Raw genomic sequence first — 11286 nt, 5'->3', positions numbered from 1 at the left:
CGACGCCACTAGAGCACACTGATTTTTTATCTGATCATCGGCTATTGGATGTCAAACATATGGTCATTCTGACAGGTTTTTTTAGAGGAAACCCGCTGTCACCACATAGGCTACTCTTTTATGACGGGCAGCAAGGGATCTTTTATTTGGGTTTCCCACAGGCAGGATAGCACAAACCATGGCCTTTGTTAAACCAGTTATGGATCACTGGTCGGTGCAAGTGGTTTACACCTACTCATTGAGCCTTGCGGAGCACTCACTTAGGGTTTGGAGTCGGTATCTGGATTAAAAATCCCACGTCTCGACTGGGATCCGAACCCAGTACCTACCAGCCTGTAGAATGATGGCCTAACCACGGCACCACCGAGGCCGGTCCATACCAAGAAGTAAACCCAGTTAGCCTGCTGCCCAAGACTCACACTAAATTCTTCTCTCTGTCGGTCTGTCTCTCTCTCTCTTGCCGTTTCTCTCTTTGTCTGTCCGTCTCTCTCTTTTTGTATGTCTGTCTGTGTGTGTGTCGGTCTCTCTCTCTCTCGCACACAAACACACGCATACGCACATGCACACACATACTATATAAAACTAATACATGCACATATAAACAACAAATATTTGTAAGATTTAAAAACCTTTATTAGGAAAATAGGTTTTCCCTCATACAGCACTATACAGATGTCTGTGTAGAAGACACTAACAAACTTTAACATGAATAAAACTATCTACAGGAAAAAGCTACATCAGTTTGAAAAAAACGTGACACGTAAGCTTAATTTTACAACGCCATAGCTAATGTATTATTTTGTTAGGGACACGGGACATTTGTGACTGATGATTCATAACCAACAAGAAACATTAACTTTTGGTTGCATGATCGTCACTGGACAAAGAAATAAATTACATTGTGATAAAACCGATTTAGTCTCTGACAAATATTATTTGTCAAATTAGCTTTTTAAATGTTTTAGGATATTCGGCCACATAACTGCTTGGGGTTTTAATTGTTTTGCTGATATACTGACCAAAAACACTGCTGAAGTAGACTTCGTTTTGTTTGATTTTGGGTTTTTTAAATCTTGAAACAATGTTTTTTTAGTTTTTTTTACTGACCAACATTTGAAATCTTGGGGGTGAAATCCATAAATGTAGAAAACTGAGTATAGTGTTGGTTGAGGAAAATATATTTTGGAGACGGGAGCAACAAATAGCTATGATGGCACACCTTTAAAATATGACATAGTCCTAATTATTAAGGAGTACGATACTCACGTCTAGAGTAGAAACTGAAAGCAGTAAATACAGCACACTCGCACAAACATTTATCGTAAAATGATTTTCTTTTTGTACACATACGCATTAGAAATGTGTACAGAATAAAAACTTATACCGATTGAAAGAAACAAGGAAACTCATGGATTCGTACACCAGGTTTAATATACTACTAGCGTAGTAATGTTTGTATTTCATACGAAGTTGCAATGAGGGATTTAATGTCTCAGTAGTGTTGAATGCACTATCAGTAACAACTTCTGACACTAATGGCGAAACCACACAATACGATTGCTTCATACGAGAATAGCAATAACAACTTCTGACACTAAAGGCGAGGCTAAACAATACGATCACCTTATACGAGAATATCAGTAGCTACAACTTCTGACACTAAAGGTGACACTACACAATACACAATTTAAGTTCTTAAATTTAAGCTCTTAAATTGTGTAAAGTGACTGTATTTTGGGCCAGAGGCCTTTTACTGAATAAACTGTCTGACTACACAATACGATCGCCTTATACAAGAATAGCCATAAGAATAACCGAATGCAAAGCAACCGATGAAATCATAATGTTCGCCTTGTCAATTGGCTATTTTAGCAACTCTTCTTGTACTAAACACTCGTGCCATGTGGCCTTGCCTTAAGGATCGAGGATTTTGGCTGCAGTCATTATTTACGGTTATTATTTGTGCGATCCCTTATTTCTGTATTTTAAACATGGTCTAAACAATCGGATGAAACTCACTGCTGTCATATAGACAGTAGTTTTGAACGGACTGTCAGTAACATGGCCATCTTGTGATACTATGGACCAACGCTTTTGCTCGCAATCAGTCATTATTTTCTGGTACTATTCGTGCATGTGATCCCTTATTTTTTTCATTCGGTATACATCCATGCAGCTTAAATCTGCTTGAAAAATGTTCCCATAATATACCACAGTGTTTCTCAACCCATGTATCGTGGCACACAGTATTTTAGCAGTAGACCAATACAGTACATGACACAACACAAACGTCAACTATAGTTCGTCCCATCACCTACAATTTTTTTAATTATTATTATTTTTTGTTTTTTTGTAAACAATTTCAGTTTGGTTTGTTGGTCTGACATAAGAAGAAAAGTAAAAGTTTTTTGGGAAAGAACAATAAAATACTATTTTTGTGACTTAATTTAGATAACAATCAGCTCAGAAATACATAAGTTGTAGTAAATTCCATAAGATGAAAAAAGGCGTTCCCCGTGGGACGGACTATAGGCTCCCATTGTTCTCGATGCCAGAGATGAAAGTGGGTTACGAAAAAACAAATCTGGAAATTTTAGTATTGGTGATCGGGCATTAAGGTTTGTCCTAGGGTTAGGGTTGCAATATGGACTAAAATGGCAGCCGCCAATCAGAATGTATGCAAAACATCAGCTGAAACCATACTTAGGTATTGGATGGAGAATATGGAACATTAAGGACAAACACACACGAAACGGTGACAAACCCGGAAACACTATACAGATGATAAACGAGGGAAACCTTCATCTCTACAACCTACACAAGATAACAGCCCTATAGAAACAAGGAGGAGGGAATTGTTTTATTTAATAACGCACTACACATTTTATTTACGGTTACATGGTGTCAGCCCTATGGAAGTTAGTGATTACCTCCACCTGAACCAACCTTGTGCTGCATTATTTACCAGCAACTCATCAGACTATGTTCATATTTGATTCTGTTGTCCGGCACAAGCAACTGCTCATGTTCGCGTATGCCCCAGCAAAATGATTTCTGCTAGCCATTTTTGTTGGGTTTGTATACTGTATTGGTTTTTGTGCATACTAATACGCCATGGACAGTGACTAAAATTTGTCATGATACCATTTTTTAATGCGGAGTTCATCTTTGGTTCTAATATTTTAAATTAATGAATATTTTTATAATATTTTTGGGTTTGTCTTGAACATTTGAAGCAGTATTTTAATGTTCTGTTGGGCTGAGCAAAACAAGTTAAGAAACACTGCAATAATAATCATTCTCAGTATGCCATTTATTTATAACCAGCTTATCAACTGTGCAATAAAGAACACCTTGTATAACACAAACCTGTCTATAATGGATACTTCAGTTAACAAATATATCAGGTGCAATATATCAGCTAAGCTTTATTATATTATTGATACATGCATAAGATAACAGTACGACAAGACTCCCTAAAACTTACCAAATAAATACTCTATCAAAACATAATAACTCAATTAATGCTCGATATATGGAAATGTCTATATAAAAACTGCTGTAAAACACGGCCTTTCACAAGAGGGATGCCATACAGATTTTTATTTAACCCTCTATGTGGTAAACATTGTTTTTAAAATGCCAGGACTAACAAACAGAACTGGTTATGTTCAATGACATTGTTTACAGATAAACACATTGTAATATTTAAAAAATACAGAAAAATCCAAAATAACACTTTTATTTATTTATTCAAATTATATAGTTTTCCAAACATACCATGTATGGACAGCCCACATTAAATATCTACATTTAAAAATGAAATTAATTACATGTACCTTTAAAAAAGAAATTAATTACTTTTAACAAAGAAATTAACTACATTTAAAAAAGAAATTAGCTACATTAAAAAAGAAAATAACTTTGTTCAAAAACAAATTAACTATGGTTAAAAAAGAAAACAAATGCTAAAAGTCAACTACTGTCATTTTCGTAACAAGTGGAGATAACCAGTTATGGTTGTTACTCTGGATATTAGGTTCATTTTTCAAATGCACGCATCAAAATGAACAAGTCTGGTAACCAATGTTCAAGTTTACTTACCACAAAATAAAAACCTGAGGACCTAATTTGTAAAGCTCTCTTAAACATCCTAAAAAACCCCACTGTATCCTTCTTGCAAGTCTTTTTGTATTGAACTGCGAGATCAAATAGCTGTGAGAGTTTGGTGAATTAGTTAACTTGGTCCCGATTTACAAACTAATCTTAGTGCTAAGATCACCACAAGTGCATAACTACCTCAGCCTATGCACTTCAGGTGTTCTTAGCACTAAGATCGCTTTGTAAATTGGGCCCAGGGCCCCATTCCACGAAGCGATCTTAGCACTAAGATCATCTTAAGTGAATTAGGTAGTTATGCATTTAAGCATCTTAAATGCATAAGATCGCTTCGTAAAATTGGGCCCTGGTAACCTACAGATTATGACAAATCTATCAAGTTGACAATTCCTATTATTTTCATTATTAAAGTCTTTCACAGACACAGTAATAACAGTGTTACAGATTTCAATCATCGTTATCTTTATATTGATACTTCTATGTGTATCTTATATACTGATGATCAAAAGAAAGTCTATCGCTAGGTGTTTTTTTGAAATGGTAAAAACTCCTCAAAACACAAGTTGATGTATATGTAAGTCTTGTATTTCAAAACTATAATCATTTGGCGAGATATGAATACAGGTATTCACAATAATTACTATCAAATATGAACATCACAGTTCATGAACGGCACTTGGGGTAAACTGCTCGATTTTACATAAAAATATTTCAGAATACTTTCTTTTGGTCATCAGTATATATCTGAACATAACTGTTCAAAATGTACATCATATTTTTTTCTTTAATGAAGACTTTGTCATGAAGGAATTACCATTTTCAACCTTATTAACCTCTGGTAATCTGAATAACTGCTCTCAATTTATTTCAGCACCCATCTTGAAGGTCTATTTTTACCAATGTAGAAATCCTAAGTGTCTTTTCTAAGTAATAGAATCAGCAGTAAAAGAAAGGAAGGCAACACGAAATATTCATCAATGAATAAAAGACATTAAAAAAACAATATACAATTCTGGTTGAATATTGTGATATATATATAAAAAAAAACTTCACCCAAATTATATAAGAAGCATACTATACAAATTTGGAACACCACTACAACAGGCCAAGTACGCATACTAGCTAATGCTATACAAAGATTTGAAGTTCCCAGTTTAAAACTAATCAAACTCATGTCCAGGTAGATGACTGATCCTTTTAACCGACTGAATTTCAACTCACACTTCCATTTTAACTTCCAGGAATGATATTTTGAGTTTGGGAGGGATTTACCAAGAAAGAGAGAAACAATTTGTGTCTGGAATAAGAAAAAAAAGAGAGAATAAGAAAAAGAAAAAAAAAAGAGTGAAAAGTTTCAAGATTTATTCTGATTTTAATTGAATATTAGCAAGATATTGCAATAACTGAAGAAATCTGTTTAAAACTCTTATGAGATTAACACAAAGAAAGAAAGAAAGAAAGAAAGAAAAAAGGACATTTTGTTTGAACATTCCATTATCATTCCAAATCCATTTAACATCTTTGCATCATTAATCCGAGAACAAACATTCTAATGTACTGCCATGTGGTGTAAACAGTGGAGAATCTAAAAATCCTTGGCTAAAATAGAAAGTATATTTTAAAAAATCAATATCACTTTTCTGACTGGTGGTTTTAAATCTTGTTTTCCTTGGTATTTTGACCTCCAGTTTTAATTGTGAAATTAACCACAACCGATTTAGGGAGAGACATTGTGTGCCAAACATGTACACATAAAACTGCGACATCATCCGTTTAACCTAACGTTCACCTTCAGTAGATTTGCCAATAAAAAGGATTGTTCTAATATACAAAATATCTAGCTGAAGGTATGATCTCAAAAATAAAAAGAAAGAAAGAAAAAGAAAGAAAGAGAAAAAATAATAATTGACGAGAATCTGCCATTATGCAACTAGAATAAAGCCCCTTTAATATTTATTTATATTATGAATATGACCACCACAAATTAAAAATTCATGTCTGTTATTATGGCATGCACCATCCTTTGTATAGACAGTCCTTGTACTCCACAAAACAAAAAACTCTTTTTTAAATCTTTTTTTAAAAAATAAACCAATTGCTTTTTTTTTTTTTTTTTTAAATCACGGATGTGATAGTCATTTAAAAATAAAAGCTGAAATGATTTTAAAAAGCTGGACTGAATTTTAAAAAGCTGAACTGATTTTAAAAAGCTGGACTGAATTTTAAAAAGCTGAACTGATTTTAAAAAGGTGAAACCTCGGTACCATATCTATATAAAGGTCTTGTTTTTTTTTAGCATTTCAGATCAAATCCAGTGAAAATTATTTTACACAAAAAATCTGAAATCAGATAAAAATCTGAAAAATCACATCCCTGTAAATTTAATATGCATGAATCAGAGTGAATAAGAGAATCGGGACAAGTGACATTATAGAGAAAGTGTGTGGTAGTTTGAATGCATATTCACTACAACTTTCCTTGAAAAGCATTTTTGTCAGTACCGTACCTCATAGTGTATCCAATTCAATGACAAAGAAATTAATCCCTGGTTTATACTATTACAATGACAGGGTTTTACTTTATAAAATTAAAATCAAGACACATTGCCTAACTCTGGGAAATTTATTGTCATGTCACATCAAATAGAGAAATGTCATCTTCTAAATCCTAACACACTCCCCCCCCCCTACTCCAGTAGTTTGAATCCAAGATCCGACTCGGGGGGGAATGATCAAAAAGGGAGAGGGGAAACACAAATTTAAGTGGTTTTGATTTTTAAAAATTAATGCCCGATTTTTGTGAAAATTCAAATTAGTTAATTTTCATAAATATATGATAAATCTCAAGGGAAGTAGCTTAGCGTTAGAACAAGGTAAAAGAAATCAACACACTCTAATTTAAATGTTCGACTTCAAGGGCTTTTTATGAAAAAGGTTAACATCTTTTGTGGATATTGAGAACTATTTTTATAATACTATAAAGTATTAAAATTTCTTCTGTGAGTGCTAATTATGCAAATATTATAGTCATTTGTATTTATAACTTGAGTAAAACAATTTTATCCACAGCAATGCAGTACATAGTCTCTGCCATGTTCTAAAATACAAATATTTTTCTATTTTCATCAAAAGTAACAATTTTACATTATTAGCAACTTGATTAAAAGTGAATGCACTCAAAAAAATTCAAAAGAAAATTAGATAACTTTCATAAAAAAAATTCTTAAAGATCGACCATTAAAAAAACATTGCTGTGAACACAGACAACAGATAAAGAGAAGAAAAGGTTTCTGAAAACTGCATCAAGAATCACAAATGCATTATCGCGAGGGTATTCAATCACAAATTATTATAAAGTAAATACTGCTTGCTTAGTTTAGGCTAACACACCCAAGTTCAATTCTGCGATAAGATTTTTTATTTCCCTTGTTTAGTTGGTAGTGGCCTCGGCGGGAAGATCGTATGCACCACACACCATGTTAGCTGGCAGAGCCTTGTCTGAAAGTAAAAAACGGAAACAAATCGTAAACGATGGAAAGAAAGGTTTTATTTAACACCACATTTCATTTATGATTATATGGTGTCGGATATATGGTTAAGGACCATGCTGATATATAGAGATGAAACCCGCTGTAGCGACTTCATACGCTACTCTTTTCAATTAGCAGCAAGGGATTTTTTATATGCACCATCCCATAGACAGGATAGCACATACCACAGCCTTTGTTACACCAGTTGTGGAGCACTGGTTGGAACGAGAAATAGCCCAATGGGTCCACCGATACTAGATTGATTGTGCATCAGGTGAGCGCTGTAGCATCTGGCGCCCAATCGTAAAGATACTTTATAACTTACAGTATAATTATTATAAAATTGACTGCATATTAGTTTTGTACTGCGACGTGACTACAACAAATTTATGCAGTGATACATATTATATGATGTCACATACTACCTTTACTTACAGAATGACCTAATCAGCAGGTAGCAATAAACATCTACCTCCTAAACGATGAAAGCGATTAACCATTGAAAAGGGTGTATTACTGTCATGGGGATGTGTGCTACATGGTTTTAATAGCATGGCTTTCTGGCACCTTTCATCCATTTGACTGAACTAGAACAGGGGTCAAAATTGGCGAAACTTCCTTTTCCACCCTTAAAATGGATGCACCCATCTCACCTATTCCCAACAGGTCAGTGGATCTCTGTTAATTTCCACCCCTAAAATGGATGCACCCGTCTCACCTATTCCTAACAGGTCAGTGGATCTCTGTTAATTTCCACCCCTAAAATAGATGCACCCATCTCACCTATTCCTAACAGGTCAGTGGATCTCTGTTAATTTCCACCCCTAAAATGGATGCACCCGTCTCACCTATTCCTAACAGGTCAGTGGATCTCTGTTAATTTCCACTCCTGTAACAGGATTTTTACTCTTGAAAAAACATAAAATTCAAGAACATTTCCAGGACATTTTAAAAAACATTCCAGGACATGAAATGTTAAATCAAGGCCAATAATCTTTGTTAATGTCTACCCATGTAATGGATGCACTAGTGTCACCTATTCCTAACAGCCCAACAAATCTTTGTTAATTTCCACCCCTATAATGGATGCACCAGTCTCACCTATTTCCAATAGGCCAATGGATCTTTATTAATTTCTACCCCTATAATGTTAGCACCAGCCTCAACTATTCCCAATACATCAATAGATCTTCTTTGATTTCCACCCCTATAATGGATGCACCAGTCTCACCTATTCCTAATAGGCCAATAGATGGTAATTTCCACGCCTATAATGAATGCACCGGTCTCACCTATTCCCAATATACCAATAGATCTTTGTTAATTTCCACCACTGAAATGTTAGCACTGGTCTCACCTATTCCCAACAGACCAATAGATCTTTGTTAATTTCCACCCCTATAATGTTAGCACCAGCCTCACCTATTCCCAATAGCCCAATGGGTTTTTGTTAATTTCCACCCCTATAATGGATGCACCAGTCTCACATATTCCTAATAGGCAAATAGATCTTTGTTAATTTCCACCCCTATAATGTAAGCACCAGTCTTACCAATCTGTTTAGGGTAGGGCAGAGTCAGCTCCTTCATGATCTTGACGAAGTCGCTCTTCGGTTTCGACAGTCGCGGGTTGTACTTGAGCTCCTCGTCAACCGTGGTCATGGTCTGACCTGCAACACACAAACGTGTCTTTTGAGCACTGTCTCTTATTTCTTTTACGTTCATTGTGGTATGAACACACAAACGTGTCTTTTGAGCACTGTCTCTTATTTCTTTTACGTTCATTGTGGTATGAACACACAAACGTGTCTTTTGAGCTCTGTCTCTTATTTCTTTTACGTTCATTGTGGTATGAACACACAAACGTGTCTTTTGGTCTCTTATTTCTTTTACGTTCATTGTGGTATGAACACACAAACGTGTCTTTTGAGCACTGTCTCTTATTTCTTTTACGTTCATTGTGGTATGAACACACAAACAAGTCTTTTGAGCACTGTCTCTTATTTCTTTTACGTTCATTGTGGTATGAACACACAAACGTGTCTTTTGAGCACGGTCTCTTATTTCTTTTACGTTCATTGTGGTATGAACACACAAACGTGTCTTTTGAGCACTGTCTCTTATTTCTTTTACGTTCATTGTGGTATGAACACACAAACGTGTCTTTTGAGCACTGTCTCTTATTTCTTTTACGTTCATTGTTCATTGTGGTATGAACACACAAACGTGTCTTTTGAGCACTGTCTCTTATTTCTTTTACGTTCATTGTGGTATGAACACACAAACGTGTCTTTTGAGCACGGTCTCTTATTTCTTTTACGTTCATTGTGGTATGAACACACAAACGTGTCTTTTGAGCACGGTCTCTTATTTCTTTTACGTTCATTGTGGTATGAACACACAAACGTGTCTTTTGAGCACTGTCTCTTATTTCTTTTACGTTCATTGTGGTATGAACACACAAACGTGTCTTTTGAGCACGGTCTCTTATTTCTTTTACGTTCATTGTGGTATGAACACACAAACGTGTCTTTTGAGCACTGTCTCTTATTTCTTTTACGTTCATTGTGGTATGAACACACAAACGTGTCTTTTGAGCACTGTCTCTTATTTCTTTTACGTTCATTGTGGTATGAACACAAAACAAATCATGGTAATGAATGTAATGTAAATTTAATTATTAATGAATGCATAAATGTTTAAAAATAGATAGGCTACTGGGTGTCAAACAATGGTAAATAAATTAATGAATTGATTATCAACATTAATATAAAAATAAAACACAGTATAAAGTGCTGTGCAAAGTATATTATATTAAAAGTATATTAAGAATATTAATGATTTCAACATGTCAACATGTTGTGTAGCCATAGTGATCAAAACATTTAGGTTTTTTGTTTTGTTTTACTATATTCATGTAATTCTGGGCTTCTAGAATTTTTATAAAATCCACTAGCCATGAGATCATAGATTTTAAAAATTGACTTGCCATGATTAAAAATTCACTAGCCCTACTTTAAATTTATACAATTTTACTAATAGTAATAATCAGATATGTGACCCAAACAGGGATATGGAAACTAAAAACACTAATATTGGGGTGGGAGTAGGATATTCATATTTACAAAATAGACTTAAATGCAGTATTCGACAACTTTTTTTTTCACTAGCTGTTTGGCATGGCAATGATAGTTATTTACTAGCCCAGCACTGAATATCACTAGCCATGGGAGTGGGGCTACCATGATCTAGAAGCTGTGTGTAATTAATGAATTTCTTCACGTGCCTCACCTGTATAGTCATGTGCTGGGAACAACATGAAGTGACGCGGCAACGACAGAATCTGTTTGTGAACAGAGTCATACAGATTCTGGGGATTTCCTGAAGGAAAAAACAAGCAAAAACATATAACTGCATATATTAAGGTGTGAATGAATGAATGAATGAATGAATGGATGGATGGATGGATGGATGGATGGATGGATGGATGGATGGATGGATGGATGGATGGATGGATGGACGAACGAACGAATGAATGAATGAATGAAAGAAAGGAAGGTTTTATTTAACGACGCACTCGACACATTTCATTTAGTTATATGGCGTCAGACATATGGTTAAGGACCACACAGATTTTGA

At 34.8% G+C, this 11286-nt stretch overlaps 1 protein-coding gene across 1 annotated transcript in view; it reads right to left on the bottom strand.

Annotated features, from left to right (window-relative positions):
• Window positions 1-615: 615 nt before the first annotated feature.
• Window positions 616-11286, bottom strand: part of LOC121386223 (persulfide dioxygenase ETHE1, mitochondrial-like) — a 74541-nt gene continuing 63870 nt past the window's right edge. Inside the window, exons 5-7 of the mRNA XM_041517053.1 lie at window positions 10939-11028; window positions 9201-9317; window positions 616-7616 (exon numbers count right to left, since the gene is read on the bottom strand). Coding sequence (XP_041372987.1) covers window positions 7549-7616; window positions 9201-9317; window positions 10939-11028 — 275 coding nt within the window. The 3' untranslated portion in view covers window positions 616-7548. The remainder of the gene's footprint in view (window positions 7617-9200; window positions 9318-10938; window positions 11029-11286) is intronic.

Source organism: Gigantopelta aegis, chromosome 12 (genome assembly GCF_016097555.1).
Source record: "Gigantopelta aegis isolate Gae_Host chromosome 12, Gae_host_genome, whole genome shotgun sequence".
In the NCBI taxonomy this organism is placed as follows: domain Eukaryota; kingdom Metazoa; phylum Mollusca; class Gastropoda; order Neomphalida; family Peltospiridae; genus Gigantopelta; species Gigantopelta aegis.
Note: the sequence above shows the minus strand (reverse complement) of the source record. Positions and strands in the feature narration are given on the sequence as shown.